The 24,338-nt window shown below is 41.7% G+C and overlaps 1 protein-coding gene across 1 annotated transcript in view; it reads right to left on the bottom strand.

The window, feature by feature from the left end:
• Nucleotides 1-4,498, bottom strand: part of LOC118090247 (uncharacterized) — a gene marked incomplete at its 5' end in the record, with an annotated part of 91,294 nt that extends 86,796 nt beyond the window's left edge. Inside the window, 2 exons of the mRNA XM_060278222.1 lie at nucleotides 3,927-4,103; nucleotides 4,426-4,498. Coding sequence (XP_060134205.1) covers nucleotides 3,927-4,103; nucleotides 4,426-4,498 — 250 coding nt within the window. The remainder of the gene's footprint in view (nucleotides 1-3,926; nucleotides 4,104-4,425) is intronic.
• Nucleotides 4,499-24,338: the final 19,840 nt, after the last annotated feature.

Raw genomic sequence — 24,338 nt, 5'->3', positions numbered from 1 at the left:
GGGATAAATAAAATAAAGTAAAGCAGAATACACTTTAGCATGCATTACCCAGTGTTTATTGATTTAGTTTATGTTTGGGATAGTTATGTCAACGCCAGCAACACTGTGTTAAGGGGGAACAGTCCAGTGTTGACTTGGGAAGTAACCATTGAACTAGGAAGCTCCTATAGAAGAGTTTGGATTTGATATCCCGCTTTATCACTACCCGAAGGAGTCTCAAAGCGGCTAACATTCTCCTTTCCCTTCCTCTCCCACAACAAACACTCTGTGAGGTGAATGAGGCTGAGAGACTTCAAAGAAGTGTGACTAGCCCAAGGTCACCCAGCAGCTGCATGTGGAAGAGCGGGGAAGCGAACCCAGTTCACCAGATTACGAGTCTACTGCTCTTAACCACTACAGCACACTGGCTCTCCTATGAGCAGTGCTTGCTGATATCAGTTGTAACTTGGAGCCTTGATAATGGAGACAGCCGTTTTTGGTGACACTCATACCTCACAGGTATGACTTAGGTATATGACTTAGGATTGTGTTTCAGGCAGGGACTGAGAAAACTCTTGGGTACCACACATTTTAGGGAAGCTTTAAACTGTTTGTCAGATGGTTTTATTAGAGCAGTTGCTCAGCTCCAGAACCTCATTTTCTCCTCCAACATGTGGAGAGGGGGAAAACTCTGAGTATGTGCAAAGCACCTTTGCCTTCTTACTGAGTAATCATAGGATATCCATATGCATTTGAGTTGAGAGAAGACAGCTTTCAGACCCAGACATTTTATGCTAGAAAGGCTTCGCTTCAACACCTACATTAAAAAACAAACAAACAACTATTGATTATATGTTGATTGCCAAAGGTCCTCTTTCTTTAAGGAAATGCTATGGAACCCAAGCAATGGCTCAGCAAATGAAGCCGTTTTGATTTGTTGTTTGTTTCCTTAAAAATTTTAAATACACTAACATCTCTATTAAGCAAGCACCAAAAGCATTTTGCTAATTATGTGAATTCATGAATAGATTGGGAACTAATTACTCACTTGCTTTTGGAAATATGCGAAAGCATATAACATGCAAATGAAGAGGTCCACTGAGAAATTTGTGTTCTGCTTCTTTACACAACACATATAATCAGGCAGTTAAGCTAAATGCTAATACAGCATTAACATTACACAGAAGCAGCTTTAGGAACACTTGCAAACATTTTCTTTGATTTAGACCTGAGCTATTTGGCACTTCCTGTACTTCTTGTTGGCTCGGAAGAAAGAAAACCAGAGCCTCGACCTAAAATGTGCTAAAAACCAAGCAGTTTTTTTCTGGCTTCTGTCAAAAACCCTTCATGATTGAGAAGAAGCTTACAAACTTTATAATGGTCTTCTGAGTTGATTTATTTAGGAAAATATATATAAACTGCTTATTCTTGGATATGCTATCTCCTTTCACATGATGGCTGAATACATGAAACGGGGCTAGTTTTCTCTGGTGTTACTTGACAAGGTCTAAGGATCAACAAGCTAAGCTTTTCTATTTGCATGGAGCAAGCTGTCGAGAAAGACTGTGAAAACGTCTTAAGACAATTTCTATGAAAGGCAGGAGTTGCTTTCATCAATAATATTTTCAAGACGGCTTTCCCTAATTCAATAGGGCTTACTCCAGGTAAGTGGGGTTAGGATTGCAGCCTTACTGTAGTTATTCCAATCAATTTCACACACTGATCTGGCAAAGATCCTTCTTCCATAGCGGAGTAGGTGCATGGAGATTCGTCAACTTTTAAGCATGTAAGATTTAAGTTCTGATTTGTGCCAAAGTTACCCAGATTATGTTTTGGAATCTCATTTTAAAATCTAGTGTACCTCACAGAAGACAGGAGGAGGAGGAGGAGGAGGAGGAGGAGGAAGAAGAAGAAGAAGAAGAAGAAGAAGAAGAAGAAGAAGAAGAAGAAGAAGAAGAAGAAGAAGAAGAAGAAGAAGAAGAAGCAGCTCAATAAAACCATTCCATTGTGTTGGGAGAAGCATAGCAATAACCACATTCCAATCTAGATACCAACTGATCCAATTTATTTATTTGCTTATTTATTGTATTTACATCCCACCTTTCTCTCCAAGGAGCTCAATGTGATGTATATGGTTCTGGCCCTCCTCACAACAACCCTGCAAGGTAGGTTAGGTTGAGACACAGTGACTGACCCAATGTCACCTGGTGGCCTTCATGGCCAAGTGGAGATTTGAACCCTGGTCTCCCAGGTCCTAGCCCAACGCTATAAGCACCACACCACATTGGCTCCACTTGCCCACTAGGCATGCCTGTCCCATTGGACATCCATGCATGACCATAACATTTGAGAGGGCTTATGAACCCAACATCCAGTGTTTGTAGGTGTGCAAAGGCTAATTGACTTCCCTCATAAAACCTGGGAATAGACCAATGAATTTGTTCAAGGAGGGAAATCACTTTGTTGAATGCACCTAATGCCTCATAATTCTTCGGCTTGGAAGGCTTGTGAATCAGGCAGAAGAAGGCTTTGCACCTCACCTTTTACCTGGCCTGCTGGTTTTCCATATGCAGGCAAATTCTGGTGTGAGGCAGCTTTTAGACAGGTTATTCCCCAGATGCAACTGGGAGTGGTACTGTCTCAGTGCTATGTGCCTATCTCCACATTTAGCTCTGCTTTAAAACTGTCACTGTTGACAGGTCCCGGATAATGTTCATGAGCATTAAGCAGATTCAATTCCCTTCTGTCTAGGACGGTTTGAACATTCCTTCCCTATCCATGCTTCTGCCCTCCCTTCCCTCTCCTTGGAAAACTGACTGCATCTGCTCCTGTTTGCACATGCGATGCTGCACGCACAGTGTCATTTTGCTGGCAATTCTTTTTTACTGCAGGCAGCAGAGGGCATTGTGCCAGTGTGAGACCTGCTGGCTTTCCTGGGGAAATGCTGTGTGTTGAATGGCTCAGAAAACACTTGCTGGTGTTAACTGAGCCTGTTAATAAGCACCATTCAATAATGCGGTTTTGATTCAGCTGTTTTAACTATTGGAATTTCAATCCATAAGGAACCAGACAGAACATGAGACATGCTTAAGGGCAAGGAATCCCTGTAACCAGTGCTATTTTTCTAGAAAAAGAGGTGTCGGAACTCACCATTAACACCCCCCTTGTTCTCTTATACTGGCAATTGCGCCCACCTGATAGGTGCCAGAACTTTGGGGGGGGGGGTTTGACTGTAACACAGTACCAAATTGATAGATTGATAGTAGAGCGCCAGTACTGCGTGTGCGCGAAGCACGATAGAGCACTTCTGCGCATGCGCAAAGCGCGCAGATCACTTCTGCACGTGCAAGCATGGCGAACCTGGAAGTTCATAACCTGAAAAGCCGTAACGTGAAGCAAACATAACACAAGGTATGACTAATTGAAAAAAGATTGTTGGCTTTCTATTATTATATTAGATGACTGGTGATAAGCTTTTGTAGACACACAGGTAAAAAAAACACAGAATAAATTAAGGGGAAAATATTGGTTGACAGACAGCATTCAGGTGATAGCTGGGAAAGGATAATATGTGGTTGTTACCTTATGAAAAAGCATTCCCTCTAATCTTGGAGCCAGCATTCTTGAATTCAGTGCAACATAAATATTAAGGCAAGACAGAAGAGTGCAACTTTCAATGAAGCTTATTCTGGCACTGATCACCATGCATTTCCCTAATAATTATGAACAGGATGTGAATATAAAAGGAAGAGAGGGGGGAAAGATCTTCAAACATGTATATGTCAGATGTTTTCAGCAATCATTTTGCCCTCCCAGTTTTAGCACCCCAGGTTTCTATTGGAACGCATCAGGATGGAATGTCTTGTACACACCATGGAATGCACAGGTTAGATCAAGAGCATAACCACTGTCACTCAATCTGACGGTGATCAAGAGTGAAAGCTCACCTCTTGGTTCAGCTCGGGCTTGCAGCCTGAGTTTTTGTTGGTGAGCTGCAAGGGTGCTACCCGGCTTGTCACGTCTAATAACTTCCTCCTCTGAAGTCTGATATGCTGAAAGATCTGTGCTGCTGATGTTAAAAGCTGGATTCGCAATGCCTTCTGCTGCAACTCTCCCATCTTCTCCTATTGGAAAGCAGGGGCGGGGGGGGGGGGAAGCAGCAAGGTCAGAGGAGCGCCCGAAACAGTGACAAGCAGAAAATTCCTTCTAATAATTCCTTCTACTGAAAAGACTTGAGAGTTATCAGCATCAAACGGCACCAAAACAGAATTAGGTTAAAATTAACTCTTTATATAAAAAGGAGAGGGGGGGAGAATAAATGATTAAAATAATTACAAATTGCACCCTGACAAGCAAGAGCAAAATTTTGCCCACAGCCATTTGTCTGTAATTAGTTAATTAATCCTTACACAAATTATGAGCAATAACTCATCAAGCAAGGCTCACCCATCAGAAATTCAGCCGACTTGGATTTCTTCTGCTTAGTTTGTTTCAGAGCCTTCTGCTGGAACTTCTGGAGGGAAATTGTTAAATGAATAAATTAGCTTAAGAACGAAGATTACCCTTTATGATCCACAACTAACACAGTATTTTAAATATGGGATGGCATTGAAATGTCATTTAATTTACATCTCCGCTAAGGGGTCAAACACTAATTGAACAACAGAGTGGAAGAATTAAATAAAAACAGGAGAAGGAAAGTTAAGACAAATGCCAAATGAAGGTCACATTAAAATACTTCCTTTTGTATTATTTTGTATTATAATTGAGACAAAGACTCTTCATCAAAGGAAAATTTGACCTTGGATTCACTATTCGGTGAACTGAACTGGATATAGGGGGAAAGCAGCATCAAGTGTTGTTTATAATGGTAAATGCATTTTTATTTCTTCAGATTCCTGTTGCCAGTGCCAAAGAAGGTTATCACTTGTGTCCTCACAGTGTTTGTGAAAATTAGCAAAAGAAAAAGAAGAGTTTGGACTTGATATCTTGCCTTTCACTCCGCTTAAGGAGTCTCAAAGTGGCTAACCATCTCCTTTCCCTTCCTCCCCCACAACAAACACTCTGTGAGGTGAGTGAGGCTGAGAGACATCAGAGAAGTGTGACTAGCCCAAGGTCACCCAGCAGCTGCATGTGGAGGCGCGGGGAAGTGAACCCGGTTCACCAGATTACGAGTCCACCACTCTTAACCACTACACCAGCAACTGACATGCTGGTTTTTTGGACACTTTACCCCAAACAATGAAAAACCAGAGGACAAGACTTATCTAGAGGACCAGATTTATTGCCAATGAACTGAACTTAGAAGCAGCTCCAATGGCATATAAAACAGTGTGCAGATGAGAATGGGCAATCCTCCCTCTGCTCGTGGCTGGCTTCTGCACAGTGTATCCCTTAATGCCATTTCTCTTTCTCAACCACCAACCCTGTTGCTCTCCACTATCAAAAGTGAGCCCAGCTGGAAGAAAAGTGTCTTAGAGAGAAGCGGTGTGTGGGGTTAATTTAGAAACATGGCGTGGCATACCCGCCAATCCTCTACGTTAGGAAGAGTAATACTGGCAAGCCAGTACAGTGACAGGTCAGGAGATGAAGGTATGGGTTCTGCTGTACTGGGTGAGGCTTGGTGGGTCTGGAAAGATTGGGATAGATCTGGCTGAAGCAGGTTTTACAGGAGGAGACCAGGTTGGGTCAAACTAGGGTTAGGTAGAAACAATGGAAACAGGCAGAGTGCTTGGAAAAGTACTGGAAAGTCACAAGATTGGGAGGAGGGGGGTGTTTAGAGAGCAAGACATGTGACAGGTACTTGATGTGTGGGATGTGCAGTCCACCACTTCCTCTATGGCGGAAAGTTTGGGGTGTTGGCAGGAAGTGACCTGTACCTGTACATGTTTATGCATGAGGTTTGCTCTGTGATTGGCTGGAAGTTACATCATGAGTTAATGTTTACCTGTCAAAGCTGCTGCTAATAAATACAGACCCCCGAGCTCTGCCTGGGGTTGGTCTTTGTGGAACTCAGCCTTGTCTTATGTCTCATTGTTGGATCTAACCATTTACCACACGGTGAGGGTGGATATGTTTGTTTGGCTTTCATCATTTATAGTCACCCATCTGTCTAGGAACTATTCAATACATATATGCAATCCCAAGGGCAGAGGGCACAGGAACATTCACCTCTGCATCATTTTTGCTCTCAAGAGTGTACCCCCACCTCTGCTTAATATATGACTGGGCGAAATCTGGGTTTAAGCAAATGAATGGGCTCGCTGTCATCACTAGTACTTGGAGCCCAAAAGCTAGCTTCATCTTAAATCATGCATTAAAAACACATACTTAAATTGTTTCAGGACAAAGTTTCAAAAGCTGGGGCAAATGTATGTGTGCAAAACTTTCTCAGTAATAAGTATCTTAGTACCAAAAGTGGGCTACCACGAAGAATAGCCCTGAACCAAAGAATTCACTTGAGAACTTTCAGCCAGCCACCATGTCTCAACCTGAAAATATAGGGATAATGTTACTGGCCTACCTTATAGAGTTCTTGCACAGATTGCTGAGATAAAGTATGTGATTCATTTTGAACATTCTGAAGGGCTTTATAGGTCTTCAGAATGGCATTTGCAGGTCAACACTCAGAGGAAAAATCGTCACCAATTCTATAGAGTCATGGAAGTGGTTTGGACACACATTTGCTGCATTTTAAAGCATTTGTGTAGTGGGCAGAGGATGTGTGTTCCAACTAGTGGTGAGCTGAAGGCAGGAGTGAGGTGTCTTGAATCTCTGGTCACCCAGTCCTCTTCTATGGCATCTTCCTCTCCCCAAGGTGGGAGCCGAGAGATTCCGTCAGACGCAGGAGTCATCTCAAACTTCTCCATCAGCTGGAAAATATGTTGGCCAAAGTACAAGCCCTATCATCCCCATTTCAAATCATTTCGATGGTGGACTGAGCCTTTCCAAACTGCACTGGTTCTCTTTTTGTTTGTTTGTTTCTTAGACTTCTTGAGCAATACTGAGTACAAAGCTGCTAGTACCTTATAAGGAAAGAAGGAAGGTGCAAAGGGATTCCATAGGTCCTCCTTATCTTGATCCACTGAGCTGCATGGATAATTTACTAGCTTAAAGGTGGCAATCATAGATAGTAGCAAGTTGGAAATTTCATATTTATCCACACAAACTAAAGGCCAGCATCAGGGTTGGGCAGCTTCAGACACCTGCCCAAGACCCATGTCTCAACTGTCAGCCCAATTAGCTTTCTGGTCTTCTTCCTGCTCCTTGCCGATGTTGCTTGCTTTCCTGCCATCTCTGCTAGATGGGAGCAAGAAGATGGAGGGGCAATGTCATGGACTGGTTGGATGCAGGGGAATGGTGGGAGACTTCAGCTGGGGAATACCCAAGGGAAGAAGGCTCAGAGCCCAGGGATTGGTGGTGGGATGGCAATGAATGGTCAGAGGGAGAAGAGAGAGAAGACTTAGAAGGAAGTGTTGGAAGCTAAAGAGATAACAGGGTTTGGTGAGCAGGGAGATTCTGTGGCAGAGAGAAGTCCAGAAGCAGATGCAGATGCAGGAGAAGAGGGTGGGGGCAAGAGGCAGAGATGTGTGAAGCTGGTGAAGAAGCCAGGGCATCTCCCCCTCCTGGTGCGACAAGCTTCAATTCCTACTAGTCTCCCAGAACCAGAAGAGGTATGAAGAGGGAGGAACAAAGACAGGTGCACAGGTGGAGTCTCAGATTGCTTAGGAAGTATCTGGGGGAGGAGACTTGGGAAGCTGTTGGAAGAGAGGAACATTTAGTCTCCACAACTGGCTCAAAGAGGCAAGATCAACAAAGAAGCGTTGCTGCAGTCATTAGGCCTGGCACTCCTGAGCAGCCCTTGTTTTTTCACTACTCGTGTGATTTATTGTTGGCATGCTCCTGACTCCTGCTCCTGTCAGGCAGCAGCTAAGAGCTCCCTGCCCTCATTTTCTGGGCAGCTTGGGACAAGAGGAAGAGAGAAAACAAATGGGCAGCATCAACGGCAGTAAGGTAGAGGGTGACACATTCAGGAAAGTGGATCCATGGAGGTTTTCTTGCCCAAGAGCTGCCAATAGACCCTTCCCCTCCATCTCCCCACCAATGATTTATTGTATGTGGACAGGCTTTGCAACTATCCTCTCCACAGACACATTACAAACTTCATGAGTTCACTCCAGAATAAATTGTATGATGTTTGTAACTAAATAGAAAAGTTTAACTCACAAACTGCTAGGGCTATTATACTTTTCAGTGCAGTGCTTATTTTTCAATGTCAGATTGTGACAAAACGACATCCTATGCATCCTCAAAATTGCCGCCATGAATGGAACAATTAAAATATTTATTATCATTTATCATTTTCTGTCTTTCTCTCTGAATGGTAGAGAGAAAATGCATAAAATGATGTATGTCATAGTCACAAATAATACTCTGTCAAAATAATGAAACTATAATCCAAGTGAGAGTAAATTATAGTACAAGCAGGTTAAGGCATACATTTTCTTTAATGAACACTAAATAAGTATTCAATAAAGCAAATAAGAGACGGAGAAAAATAGTTGGCTTCTCTGATTATTTTAGTCATTCCAAAAAGAAAGAAAGAAAGAAAGATTAATATTTCCAAATGCTTTGGGGGTGTCATTAACCTTGTGGCATTTAATGTCTTAAATCAGCTTCAGTTGCCAAATTTTGTTTACATGGCTTTAAATCCCTGCTTTAAAAAAAAAGTTCAGGATACTGCTAATTTTTATACAAATAGACTCTGTTTCATTGCATTTCACAGTTATGATCTGTCATAAAGAACCTATTCAAATACAATTAACTAATACTGATACTTGACTTGCATTCTTAATGCCTTGCATATCACGCTGAACATTAGCCTAGATTTACAGCATGAGACTTTTAAATATCATCGGTATTTGAGGTTCCTCCCAGGCCGAGAAGTTATCCAGAGGTGAAGCAACCAGGAAGGGGCAGATTCAGTGTCCTGTAGGAGACCCATAAATAAGGTATCTGGGTTGTTATTGTTTTAAAAGGAATTAATAGCTGCTGCTGGGGCAATGGAATAGGCCTCTGGTACTGGAGGAGCAGGATTCACTCCAACAGGGGCTGGTGCCGATTGTGACTGGTAGGGAAGAAGGCTGGAAGACCAACAGTAGATGGCGCTACAACAAATGAAAGGCAGAGCCAACTAGCTTGGCTCCATTTGCTGGCAGCCAGTGGCATCCTTTGGACTGGATAGAAGTAAGAATGGAGGCAGGTGGGGGCTGCCGAGGACAGAATGAGCTTGGAGGGGCACTTCCCCACTTGCTTTAATGTACCAACCTCCACTGGTGTTCCTGTAGGGGTATTAGCATTATCAGTTTCAATTTCTGAGTTGGCTTATTAACCCTTATACAATCGCGTCATTTAGATCATTGGGGGGGGGGATAGGCAAAAGTTTTAGCCCCCCCCCCCAGACTGCCATCTAAAAAGCTGGTGGGAATTAAATTGGGATATAAACATTGAAGAGGATAAATGGAACGATGTATGGACAAAATCACCATATAAACCTCTGCCAGCAACTACTAGGAAATGTTCACTAAAAATTGTGCATGGTGGTATTTAGCACCAAGGTGCTTATCTTATAGAAAACCCAATAGCTCTCCGTTATGTTGGAGAGGATGCCAAACTACAGGTACATACCAACATATGTGGTGGGAATGTCCTCAAGTTGAACAATTTTGGAAGGAAGTATCTCAGATTACAGCTCGAACAATCCCCCAAACTCTGGTTAGCCTTACTTAATTTATATACTTCAGATATGGACCAATTAAGAAGTAAGGAATTCATAACATATTTATCGACAGCAGCTAAAATGGTAATAGCCAGAGCTTGGGAAAACCTTGATATTAATGAATATGGATCACTGGTATAATATATTCTGGTAAACAGCCATAAGGGGAGAGCTGTCGCAAAAATTGAAGATAGCAAGGAGAAAGAAAAAAACAAGAAAAGTTTTACACTGTATGGTGTGGTTTTATTAATTACACAAATGTAACAGCACATGGATGAGAAATACAACAAATATTGCAGTGTGGTGTAGATAAGCAGACACTACTCATTAGCTCACTCCTATTACAGTGATACCTCGGGTTACAGACGCTTCAGGTGACAAATGCTTCAGGTTACAGACTGCGCTAATCCAGAAATAGTACCTCGGGTTAAGAACTTTGCTTCAGGATGAGAACAGAAACCGCGCGGCGGCAGCGCAGCAGCTGCTCAGGAGGCCCCATTAGCTAAAGTGGTACCTCAGGTTAAGAACGGTTTCAGGTTAAGAATGGACCTCCAGAACGAATTAAGTTCTTAACCCGAGGTACCACTGTACTCTGTTTTCCAAGTTGATTTATTGAAGAATTCATTTTACTGGCTTACTGTAACCGCCTCATCGTTATGTACTATAAAATAATATGTTTAGTATTTTTTCTACACCCCTAGTGACCCATTTTTTTGTTAGTCATGTCATATTTTATCATTTATGTGTGTACAATTTAAAATATTTTTTAAAAAAACAACAACAGTACTTAGCTGGTGAAGCTTGAAAAAGAGAGAGCCAGTGATTGTGTGCAAAGGTCTTGCCAGAAGGAGGTTATATAATCAGGTTTTAAAAATCAGCTGAACTATCCAAGCATCTAGAAATACAGCCAGATGAGCTTGGGTGGCAGAGGCAGAATGTTTGATCCTCAGTGTCCGTGTCAATCTCAAACCTAAGCCAATTCTGCTAAGCTACTCGGATTTGGGACACGGGTGGCGCTGTGGGTTAAACCACAGAGCCTAGGGCTTGCTGATCAGAAGGTCGGCGGTTCGAATCCCCACGACAGGGTGAGCTCCCATTGCTCAGTCCCAGCTCCTGCCAGCCTAGCAGTTCGTAAGCACGTCAAAGTGCAAGTAGATAAATAGGGACCGCTACAGCGGGAAGGTAAACGGAGTTTCCATGTGCTGCTCTGGTTCGCCAGAAGCGGCTTTGTCATGCTGGCCACATGAGCTGGAAGCTGTACGCCAGCTCCCTCGGCCAATAATGTGAGGTGAGCGCCGCAACCCCAGAGTCGGTCACGACTGGACCTAATGGTCAGGGGTCCCTTTACCTTTACCTTTACTAGGAAGATTTAATGGCATTCTAAGGGAATTGGTGGCAGTGCTCATATTGATGAAATCTAAATTAAAGTTGCAGGGAGTTCTATTTCAGAATTTCATCCCACCTTCAGGAATATTTGGTGAAAACCTCCCACACTTTTCTTTTTTAAAATTTTCCCTGCTGGCTGAATCACCTTAAACTATCTGTTTGGTGCGGAACACTTTTATTATATTCTGGTCTTTGCTTGTAGTATTCTGTGGATTTTACATCTGGTGGGAACAAGGAAGAGAAATATGGTGGCAGGAGAAGCAGAGGGCTTCAGCTTGATGTTACTCTTGCCCCCTCCCAGCAATTTGATTCAACAATTTAAAAAAATTATCCTTTTTTAAAAAACACACACACAAAAACACACACATGTGGTTGCTGCAGAGAAGATGTTGACTCCGTGACCCATTTTTCTGGGTCTTATAGGTCTAATGCAGCTGCATGACGCTTTTCAAGTCTTCTTTTTTAATGTAATGATTATTTCCATTTTCTCCCTCCTTAAATTAACAGCATATATTTTTAAGGGGACACTCTGACATCTTTCCCACTCACTGTGTTAGAAATTGTTTTTTTTAAAGGAGAGAGAAATCCTTTCGAAGGGCGAGACTGTCTCTGCACAGTTTAATCAGCAAAGAAAGCAACCCAATGTCATTTCTGTTGGGGATCTTGTGTCACTGAAACAAATGGAACGCTTTCGTAAAACTGATTCTGGAACACGGTAATAATGTCTATGTGCGAGCACAGCCAGTATTGCAGCAGCAGCAACAACAACAACAACAACAATCCTCATTTATAACCAGTGACAACTAAAACCTATGAAGTTTTTAAAAGAATGTGATTGTTGTCAGAAGGAATTGGGTACAACAAAGCCGTGTTCAGTTCTGGTTCCACTCAAAGCCATGGCTCAGGGGTTCTGCAAAAGCTGCTGCAAAGCTGGTGGGCACAGACCAGCCAGAAAGTGAATTTTGCATACTGTACGGATCATCGCTCAGTTCAGGGCAGTCAGATTGAATCTGTGATCAACCCATTGTGCTTCATGAAAACGTCAGCCCACATTTGTGTCTTGCTGTTTTCTCCTGTCCCGCTGTAAACAAGCTGTGCTCTGAGCTGTCTCCCTACCCTTATCTGCTTGGCGAAGATCATACAGACAGACCTCATCAGCAGGCTTAGAGTTAAAGTTAAAGTTACCACTTCCAGACAGCAGTCCCTATGCAGGCTGGGAGTCAAAAAGAAGGGTGCCTTTGGAATGACAGAGTTTTAGTTCCTTTTAGGAAATGCATACCTTAGATTGAGACACAGGCTGGCATGCTATGTCTCTTCCATGAAATTAAATGAGGTGTCCTTAAAATGAACAACTGTTTGAAGCATCAGCAAACTAGCTCAGCAGATTCATCCGTGGACTCCCTCCTCCTCCTCCTCCTCCTCCTCCTCCTCCTCCTCCTCCTCCTCCCCGGCCCCAGAGTCTTCCTCGCCTTTGGGATCTTGTCTGAATACAGCCAAAAGAGTTATGGTAGCTGGAAAATATATTGTCAATCTGGTAGGATTCCAGGAACTTAATAATGCCTGAAATGCTCTAAGGAGTGTAATGATGGTAAACAGGAACAGGTATGCTGGCTTCTGTTTTCATTCACTTCAGTGAGAGCATTCGCCTTTAAACATAAAACAGAGCTCTGCTTCCAGAACTCGCCCTAGATAAATATGGACAATCTCTTACAACACTGTGCATATCCCTTCTGTAAACCAGCTCAATTGTATCAGTACATCAACTGCTGTATTTAATTCCTGCAGTTTCCTGGTCCAACAGTATTAAGACTTTCCTTTATGTGCAGGTGGAGACAGAACCTCCCACCAGCCTGCCAATCCTCGCCTTATTACTCCATCTATTTAAGGAAGAACAGCCAGAGTGAAACAGCTTGCAATTTGCACCTGCCTGCTTTAAGAAGAGCAAACTGTTTACTGCTAATGAGAATGACACTTGGTGGGGTCAAACGTAGTTTCGCTGTTTTCTTTTTTGTAGCTGGCTTGCTAGCACCATCTCAAGTGGAAAATAAAAGGCAACATCAGTTTTTATATATATAAAAAAGTTTATATGACAAAAGAGCTACAGCTATATCCTATTAAAAATGTTGGTGGTCCTGTATCACAGAATGTAATACATATATGCTTAGATTTAGGTGAATCTATACATTCCTGTATACAGTGTAGTGTTAAACAATTGAGCTTCATCATAAAATTACCTGTCCAAATTAAACCTATAAACCCATTTCAAGCTAAGGCTTTCAACTTATATACTTACACTGGATATCTTTAATGCATTGCCCTGCTAGGATGTAGGGCTACACGTTCAGGTACATATATAAAATTATCAGGCTTAATGAATATCCTAAGTAATTAAACTGAGTTCCTGGCACTGTGTTCTAAGGAAACTGGCATAAAAAAAACTTTTAAAGAAACAGTCATAATGAACTACCGGTAACATGTCCATTGTAAAACTATACAATTTTCCCACTTTAAAAAAACCCAAACTTCTGATGCACAAAAAAATTGCAGGCAACAGAATATGTAACGCTTTCTATGCTACTGCTGTTCTTATCCTGAGAGTTCTTTAACCTATTACCGACATTTTTTTTCTTCCCCTCCCCCACCCCATCACAAAAATCATCACTTGTGTAAAAGAACAAGGGAGCAACCAATATGAATGTTCTCCAAAAGTGCAATTTAAAATAAAACACTGTCGCCATATTCTGATTCAACAAACGGCCCATTTGTACGTCCTTTTTGAACAATAAGCAACATGACGATGGGGGTAAGCGAAGTTGAGACTGTCACAAATGTGGGCCTCGGTAGTAATTAATGTAGTTTAATATGGTTGTTGGCACACATCTCGCATGACAGATAATGTTCCAACATGTCACTGATAGGACCTTTCAGCACAGCTTTAGGAGATCTACCAGGCTCTGCCGAGGTTGGTTAGGTCAAAGGGTTGAACCATGTGTAATTCAGAACAGAGGAGGTCCCACGGTCACTCCACAAAAACAATTACACTACTTATTTCACTCCGTCCCTTGCCCGAAATTCACAAGCCTCACAGTTTCAGTGCAGTCAATCTCGTTCTGCCCCTGGGCTACAAAACCACATGAAAATATGTGGTGCTGTGTTTATAAATCTAATCAAAAATAGAAACAGTAGACAGGCACAATGAGGTTCTACTATAGATCCCTGGGAATACTCTAAATTCTTGAAGGCACTTTTGTTTAACTTCTATGGGCCCCCCCCTCTCTATTACTAGTACATTGTCTACAACTCTCGTTAATCATCCCCTTCACTTGGCAGTAACAGAAAAAGGGGAACTGCCTGCCTGCCTGCCTGCCTGCTTCCTCTCTGTCACTCTTATGAATAATATTATGAAGCAAAAAAATATTACGGAGAAACATTATCTTAAATATCCCCCCGAAATGAAATCACTTACCTCCTTATCCATGGCTTTCCCCCTGCTCAGAGATGCACAAACAGAAACAAAGAAGTCCTTCTGCCTACAAGAGAAAACATACACAAAAAAAGCCTAGATAAATAAATGATCATTCAGCTTGCACACATTTGACCTCGTCCTAATTTAAGTTAAGCAGTTCTGTTTGCAGAGAATACTTCAGAAAGATATCGCCAAAGGCAGCAACAGTACCAGGGGTGGGGGTGGGGGTGTCTTTCTTCCAAGCAGTCCTAACAAAGCCGTAGCTGAGATAGTGCCATTTCTTCGTTCTTGGAGTGGGGGCACAATCTCATCAGGAGAGAAATAGTTAAGCAAGAGTGAAAGTTGGCACTATCGGGAATACCAAGGAATATGTGGCAACACTGACAAGCACAGCAAGTGGCATCCACTTGCATTACCATTAGAAAGTGAATTTTCAGCATATGGATGCTCTGGAAACACAGAAACCAAGATGAAAAAATGCTTCACAACTAGTTCTGCACATGCAATGCTGCTTTGGGCTTGTCTTCCTTGGAAAGCTATTCCCTCATTGAATGGATTTGTTATTGTCACAGGCCAATAGCATTTCAGAAAAACAGAATAAAATATAGTAAAACTTAGGGGACTTAAAGAAAAACTATTTATGATTTGCCATAAGAAGTAGCACACTTTTTTTCCTTTTTCCTTTTTGAGGGTGAGGAGCAGGAGGAGAAATCCCCCAGAGCAGATGCAGATGCAATGGTGGCCATAATTTAGGCCTGGTCATTGTGCATTCTTAGTTAAGACTCAAAGTTATAAGATTTATAATGAACTTAAGAATGTGCTGAAAAGCACATTTTTTTAAGAAACCAGAGGCATTCCTAGTGGGCATCGTAGGAAAGGAGATTCCTAAGAAGAAGGTATCTTATTTTATGTATGCCACTACAGCAGCGAGACTTTTGATTGCTAAATATTGGAAGCAGCAAACATTACCAACGATTGACGAATGGCAGATGAAGATGATGGAATTTATGGAACTGGCTGAGATGACCGGACGAATCCGCAACCAGGGAGAACAAGCGATTGAAGAGGAGTGGAAAGATTTTAAATTGTATTTAAAAAAGTATGCTAAAGTAATATTTTAGATTAGAAATTAAGTGGTAAATAAAACTGTGGAATAGTTGAAGAGGTTATTTAGAACAGGAAAATAAGAGATGTATTATCAAAGGTGATTATTTGAAGGTAGAATTTGCTATTTAGAAATGTGTATAAGAAACACAGGGATGGGACGGGAACCCGAGGAGGTCCCAATTTACACTGTGATGAAGATAAGATGTACTGGTTTATATGTTTTTGTTCTTTGTTTCCTTTTTGTATTTTTGTATTTTCTATTTTTGTATTTCTCTTTATTCTTATTGTCTCAAAATCTTGTTAATCTTTTGTTGAAAAATTAATAAAATATTAATAAAAAAAAGACTCAAAGTTACCCTGCTGCTTTGGCTCTCGGATCTCTCCCCCCCCCCCCCCGCGCGCGCGCCATTGCCCACACTACTCGCCATACCTCCTGCACTGCTGTCCCACACAGTGCTATGACTGTGAATTTAACATGCATGTGGATGAATGGCTATCAAAACACCCAGACAGCAAAATTTTGATTTTGAGTGGGAAACGACTTTGGGACAGCGATCCACGACATTCCTCTGGCAAATGAAGGTTTGCATGATTGAAGTGGATTAAAGCATTCTAGAGTTCTTGCGCAACAAAACTATTTCCTCCCCAAATGTAAACTGTTTGCAGTAAGGAAAGTGATGGGGAGTGTGTTAGAAAGTGTAGGGTAATGATTGACAAGAAGCTATAATCCCTGCACAAACAGATCAGGATGGATGCTCAAGGAACAGCAGGTGCTGAATAACCTGTGTGCAAATAAATCAGAATGAATGTTCAATAGACAGACTGCCTGAAGGCAGCCATGCTACACTCCTGATGAGACCCAAGACTGGTGCATGATGCACACTAATCAATAGGTGGCTGTTTGAAAATCAAGCAACAGAGAGGCTGTGCCACATGGACAGCGATTGCAAAGCTAACTGCAAATCATTAGGAGAATGGTGATTTTGGGGCTCTATATTATATTGGTTAGTAGTAGTAGTAGTAGTAGTAGTAGTAGTAGTAGTAGATATGCAACTAATTGGCATAGATCCTATGTTCATGGATTTCAATAAGTCTACTCCAAGTATGACAGCTGGAAAGCACAATAATAGCAAACTTAAAAGTGTTCACATGCATTCATTTGATATATTACAAGAGCCCTGTTAGGTAAGGCAATATTATTCCCCCATGCTGCAGATGTGGGGAAGGACGACTGAGGCAGAAAGAGCTTAAGTTGTGAGTTCATGGCGGAGGGAAGGTTTAAACTGGGTACTTCCTGATACATCGTTCAATATGTTAGATAAAGGGACCCCTGACTATTAGGTCCAGTCATGACCGACTCTGGGGTTGCGGCGCTCATCTCGCGTTATTGGCCGAGGGAGCTGGCGTACAGCTTCCAGGTCATGTGGCCAGCATGACAAAGCCGCTTCTGGCGAACCAGAGCAGCACACAGAAACACCGTTTACCTTCCCGCTTGGAGCAGTACCTATTTATCTACTTGCACTTTGACATGCTTTCGAACTGCTAGGTTGGCAGGAGCTGGGACCAAGCAACGGGAGCTCACCCCGTTGCAGGGATTCGAACCGCCGACCTTCTGATCAGCAAGTCCTAGGCTCTGTGGTTTAACCCACAGCGCCATCTGCATCATTCCTGTGCATTCTTAGCCACAGGAATGTCTTAACTATATGCTAGCTAGAAAACCCTTCCTCAATCCAGGTTTCTTGGAAATTGTTGGGCTACAACTCCTGGCATCTCTGACCACTAGCCAGGCTGGCTAGTGATGATGGGGGTAGTGGTTCAGAATATCTGGAGTGTACCCAGGTTGGGGAAAGAATAAAAATTGGACAAAATGAGCTCATTGTGCAAACCATGGGTACCATGAACAAGTGCACTGGAATTATACCTTGGCTCCCGCTCCCCCCATTTCTCATTTTCTCAACAGTTCAAATGCTCCCCTCAGATTTCAAGAGGGGAAAATACAATGTTCGGATAATTCATTTGTATGGATGCAGTCTCAGTCATGGATTTCCTACTTAGAATTAGTATGTTGGTGAAATTGCAAATGGAACTAGCAAAGGAACTGAGAGTAGTTTTTTACTGCTATTAATAGCAAAAGTGCAAAATAACTTCTTTATTATTATTACTGCACAAAGTTTTCAGTCTTTTTCTCATCCATCCTTTCAGATCATTCTCAATGCAATTTAAAAGATGAGGAACCAACTCTGATAAATGGTGACTTGCCTAAGGCTACCAGTGAGTCTGCTCCATATCTGGAACATAAAGTCAAGCTCACATCTAAAACTGGAACACACCATGAATATAATCCAGAACTATAAAAATCCAGGAGGAAAAGGAACTGTTAAAAAAAAACACACACATGGATTTCCCATGCACATATGCAGTAATTAGAATTTCACATCCTGTAACATATATTATTGTATGCATTAAATTATTTGTTGTTTGAAAAATAAAGTTCCGTATGGAAAATTAACTAGATCCTGTCCAAACAGACTTGAAATCAAATATAATTATTGTAATGCAATAAAGCTTCCATTTCAAGTATGGCTAGAAGTCTGAAATCATGCATTTTACAATTCACAACTGAAAGTTTAGGATGAGGGCATTAAAATCGCATTGCTGCTGGACATTATGTTTTTAAAAGAGTAATCTCTCTCTCTCTCTCTCTCACACACACACACACACCAAATTTTGTGCAACACACCACCAATACTTTATTCTCCTATTTCATAATGGCCTTTGATTAAACAAATCTGAAGGGGGGGTAAATCCTGGTGGGAGAAGCTTAATCTTCTGCACTGGTCTCCTCTTTCCACATCTACCTCCACAAACACAGCTACTGTTGGTAATAGATCAGTCTGTCTGAAAGCAATGAGACAGAAATCATACCATATGAGCAGTCCCAGAAGGAATACCTCAAGTAGTTCATAACGTACTCCCCTTGCCTCTGGCATTGGCTCCTGGATTAGTGTCATATATGTGTCAGTATGAAACAACATAGACTATTTGTTTATACATTCTCATTACTCCCAGTTATTTTACTCTATATCCTAGTTGACATTGACTGTATATATCAATACACACATTGCGATGACTAGTTTGCATTTGGCTGCTGCACACACTGAATGGCCAGGGGAGGGGAATGGCTGGGGTCCTGCCATCAGCACCGGGAGCCCACAAGTAAACTGGGTTTCCTAATGGCACTGTCCACATGCTGCTGTGGCAGTTTTTGCATGGCACTAATTAGAACCATAAAAGGCATCTGGCAATTTCATACACAGTTACTGTTAGCAGGGAGGAAAATCCACTTTACATTATAATGTTTAATTAATTGAGAAAGCCTGGATACATATAACTGAAACATCTTATACTGCAATTATTTCCATCCATTCTCACTGGAAGGAAACATAAAACATTACAGTCATCTGGGGCATAATTGAAATTAGCCAAGTGCCTCCTGTGGGTAGCAGCAATTTGCTAGATGCTGCTTTCTCCCGTTATGACAAACTGCGACTGAAAAGACAGGGGGTCCCCCACTTGAGTCAGAATTCAGAATTCCCACTGAAATCTGGAGCAATATATGCCACTTGCCTATAAGCAAATACTTATGGAAATGTTGATATATAACCTTGATTAAGGATGGGAGAGCTATTTAAAGATGGACCAACCTAATTTGCCCTTTCTGAAACAATAAATCCACTGAAAGCTATCCTTCAGAATTCGCACTTCTCTGAATTTTGCGAAGTAGTTCTCTAGTCAAGTAATGGGTACATGGGGGGGGAAACTCAAGTAAAGTGTGCATAAACATACATACAAAAGTAAATTGCTCTGCCAAAAATGTAAATTAGGCAAAAAAGAGGAAATTTATACTAAAATGCTTATGAATTTTCAGGGTGAGGTTTGTTTTTTTAATGCAGACTCGTGGAAATGCAGAGAACTGAATTTAAGACTGGAAAAAAGAGAAACTGAGAAACCTAAACTGACCAATTTGCCCATCGTTAAACTTGGTATACAAGTATATGAAACTCTGTTCTTCAGGATGTTGGCTACAAAAACCTGCTCCAGCAAAGCAATATATCAAGAGATGGTTGCCCTCTCAAACCTCCAGCCGAAAATTACATTTCTGGAAAAATGCCAACATCGGGAGATCACTGCTCTAAGCTATGATGTCTGAGGAACACTTTTAATGCCATAGTATTTGGGGAGAGGTATAATGACAGAGGTATGCATGCAAAAGGTCACATGTCAACCCCTGGAATCTCCAGGTAGGGCAGGGAACGCCTTATCTCTGAAACCCTTGAGAGCATTTGCCTGTTGCTGCAGACCAGGAGCAGCCAACATTGCACCTTTCAAATGTTGGACTCCAGCTCCCATCAGCCCCAGCTAGCAGGACGAATGGCCAGGGATGATGGGAGTTGTAGTCCAGCCACATCTGGAAGTCACCATAGTGTAGGTAAGACTAAGGTAGATTGACACAATATAAGGCAGCTTCCTGTATTTCTTGCCCAGGTAGACAAAATTCAGTGAAGAAACTGGGAGAGTAAATCAGAGGCAAAGTTTTTTATGTGCCATGTTTGCAGTCCACACCCGTAGCTCCTGTACTTGCTATGTGTAGAACAACCACGGGGTTAAAGGTCTCTAAGCAAAATTGCTCTGTGCACATTTATGCATGGGCGGAAAGGGGCTTCATTTTGATGCGGGAAAGACGACTATGGTGACTCTCTTGTGTGACTATTTGGTGGGTTACTCAACCTTGGATTTTCTTATTACTGTACTGGATTTCTTTTTTTAAAAAACCCCTTTATTTCTAAATTAAAAAATTCCTTCAGTAGCACCTTAAAGACCAACTAAGTTTTTATTTTGGTATGAGCTTTCGTGTGCATGCACACTTCTTCAGATACACTTGAAACAGAAGTCAGACCCTTATGTATATACAGAGGGTGGGGGGTGGGGGGAATGGGTGATGGGCTGATGGGAGTGGTAAACCTGTAGATGGCTGTTAACGACTGCTGATGACTGCAATTGGTCCTGCGGGGGGGGGGGGGAAGCAAGGGCTGAGGCGCTAAAGAAAGCTTGATCATGCATAATGAGATAAGAATCCAATGTCTTTGTTCATCCCAGGTGGCTCCATGGTTTTAAGCTTGGTAATGAGTTCTGTATTTGTATCCGTATTAACATTTTCATTTGAATATTCTCAGATAATGTATTTTGACCTGTGTGTGTGTGACTGCTACAACTCATGCTCCTCTCATGCCCTATTGCCTTTGAGAAATTATCGCCAATCCACACAACCATTCCTGCAAATGGATGACTTCATATCCTTCCCATCAACAGCTGCCTATAGCTCAGCTACTTTATTATTCCGCCAGTGCTCTTTCATGGGGCAGAGTCTTGCCTGAGCTAGTTTTTGGGGTTGGTTTTTTTTAATTTACTGGCATTCTGCTCTTTGCTTTTAAGCATTTGTCATTCACCTGCACAAGATGAGCTTTGTGTCGGGAGCCAAACGAAGGCAAAACTTTGTCATCGTTTTCATCAAATCAATCCTGGTGTTTACAGTGAAGAAAGCTGATCAGAACAACTTAACCCACAGAATCCTCAAAAATCTGCCATTCGGTTTTAACATCCTAAACTACCGTATGTGTTGTTCCTGTTGCATAACTTCACCCACTGTCTGCTGCAATAGAGGCATCTCTTCATTTACATGAATTTCTTCTTTTATGAAAGAAAAGCATGAAATCTTCTAAGTGCAAAGCATGCTGTTTTTACGCAGAGGTTAAACAACTTAAGTAATGTACTTAGGATTTAGTTTTGTTTTTTTCAAAATTTAGACAGCATGATAAAGTTCCATGATAATGGGACTAATCTATTGCCAGTCACTTCTTTGAAATCCCAAGACGTCAAAAATAATGGGAAATGGCTGAAAATAATGAAGTTTAATCTACTGATCAATGATGTAGGCTCAGAAAGAAAGTTACCCACAAGAGAAATCCCAGGGGGTTAAATACTCCTGTGAATGCCTAAAGTAGCCTAATCCAATATGAAAGTTTCTGTGTAGACTGGACCCATTGTAGAGGCATGACTGGTCTGCTGCATTGATCAACTTTTGCAATACAAAATATGCCTAAAGATAAGGGGACACTGCCATAAATCCAAATCAGCAAGTCAGTTGGGTAGACTTTTCTACACAAAGAATTCATAACTCGACGCAATATGAAAGAAGCATCTTTAGGAGAAATGAAAACGGAACTGGCAGGTGGGTTTGGTGAAATAAAATGGGAAGGAATTTGATATACTGTTAATAAAAGGAAGAAGGGGGATTATTGATTTTATTCAGCTTTGTGGAATGTTTATGGGATAAGCTGAAGTCTGCAATATTATGGGGCTTGATCCAAGGGAGACAAAAAGAATACTTGATGTGGTTCTCATCTTAATTTTCTTTCTGCCTCTCTTAAAGCAGATATACAGGCCACTCAAAACCACAAGACCAACTTTTGTCACTAAAATTAAAATAAGAATTTCACTCTAATTAGTTCTTTCTCTCTCTCTCTCTCTCTCTCTCTCTCTCTCTCTCTCTCTCTCTCTCTCTTTCTCATTTAAAAAAGATAAGCTATTTTCAAATGGTGTTCCATGGAATTCTAGGGTTCCCCAGAAACTTATTGGGGGTTCCTCAATAAGAAGATCAGGAGACAAGCTCCCCTGATTGAAAGCTCCCCTACTGTCACAATGGCAGCCATAGGGGAGTGTTACATGTAGTGCTTTTTTCAGGGGGTAATCAAGGTTACACAGTACTAGCACCTCTTTTTTTGTTATTGAAAAGTGTGGCACTTACTGGAACAACTTCACCATAAGTACTGGGCACCTATTTTTCTAGAAGAAGAAAAATCACTGGCTACATGTCTTCTAGGTATCCTCTCAGTAATGGAAACAGTGAGGTTCAACAGGTTTTGGAACAGTACTTCACAAAAACTGACTGTGTGCCCTGGAACAGGCTGAAAAATCCCTTGCAATGTCCAAGGAGAAAATTGTCAGCAGGGGGGGGGGGAGTTGGAACAGTTCATTGAAAGAAGAAAATTCAGGCAAACTTTTGTCTACCAGATGTTTTGGCCTGCAACTCCCATCAGCCCCAGCAGTGGTCAGGGATGATGGGACTTATAGTCCAAAAACATCTGCACAAGTTTTTGCATACATAACATGTGCTTATGTATGCTATAAATAAAGAATAAAAATCCTTTGATTCTGGTGTAGAATGTTCTAGAAACACTGTCCAGCAAAAAAAAAAAATAACTTGAGTATAGAGCTAGTGGTGATGAGCTGTGTGTGCCAGCAAAAGTCAAATGTAGAATTTTCGTATCACCAGACCCAAAGCTATAAAATGGAAGCAGTTCATAAATTCAGCAGCGTGTCACCCAATGAGGAATGCAGTGACAATGGGTTATATATATACACATATGTGTATCAGTCTTCATTCCAGACTGAATAAGGCTTGTTCTTCCTCCCCACACCACCCCATGGATGGATGGAAGCAAAGAACTTGAGAAAGCAACAAGGCCAAAATAGAAGGAAAACAGGTTTCATGCAGCCACTCATAGGCCACTATTGCTGACCATAAAAGGTACCCACTGTCCCACTCACTACAGAGTTCAAATGGTTTGTGAGTACTGCATCCGCATTTTGCTTTCACTTCCAGCAACAGACATCAGATGTCTAGCAGAATAAAATGGTACAAGAGGCACGAGGACATTCAACAAATGTTGAATACAACATACCGTGTTTCTCCGAAAGTAAGACACCGTCTTATATTTATTTTTCCTTTAAAAAAAACCACATGGTGGCTTATTTTCAGGGGATGTCTTATTTTTTTATTACATGTCCAGCCTAGCCTCTTCCTTGGTGCCCTTCAGAACTGCGCCTATCACTATGTCTTATTTTCAGGGTATGGCTTATATTGCAAAAATGCTTAAAAATTCTGCTATGTCTTATTTTATGGGTATGTCTTATTTTCGGAGAAACAGGGTAGTACAAATGTGTCACGGTTAGCGAAGGAATTCAATTCTGGTCCAGAACAAATTTTCTAGGTCCAGATTATTTCTGGTCCAAGGTCCCGGCATGTGTATTACTACATCAGCATGTCATTACACCAGACCTTAGCTAGACTGCCCTTAGAAGTCTTGCCCAGATTTGCAAGGCTGGATCCAAGAGTCTAAAAGAGGAATCCAGTTACTTCTGGATTTTGATAGCATCTCTAATTAAAATACAAGTGATGGGGGGAGCACTTACAACTCTGCTTTCAAACAACCTATACACAACTCCACACCTCGCTTAAGTTTTAACAGAAGAACAGTAGGCTATGTGCTTCCCATTTCATCATCATATCTTCCTGTCTCCAGTAATGACAAGTAAGGCAGTGTGGGTGGGGTTCCTTTGGTCTCCCTACTTCCCAACACAGCAGGTCAGAGCGTTACCACAAGGGAGAGAAGAGGGATGAGGTACAGGGAGCTCGGAGCAGTGTGGCACATGGCAGCAGAGTAAATCTGACACTCCTGTTGCCATGCCGCATGCCAAGTTCCGCACCCCTCATCAAACCCA

This window comes from Zootoca vivipara, chromosome 8, assembly GCF_963506605.1.
Source record: "Zootoca vivipara chromosome 8, rZooViv1.1, whole genome shotgun sequence".
In the NCBI taxonomy this organism is placed as follows: Eukaryota; Metazoa; Chordata; class Lepidosauria; order Squamata; family Lacertidae; genus Zootoca; species Zootoca vivipara.
The sequence above is the reverse complement of the archived record's forward strand: the minus strand, read 5'-3'. Positions and strand labels throughout refer to the sequence as shown.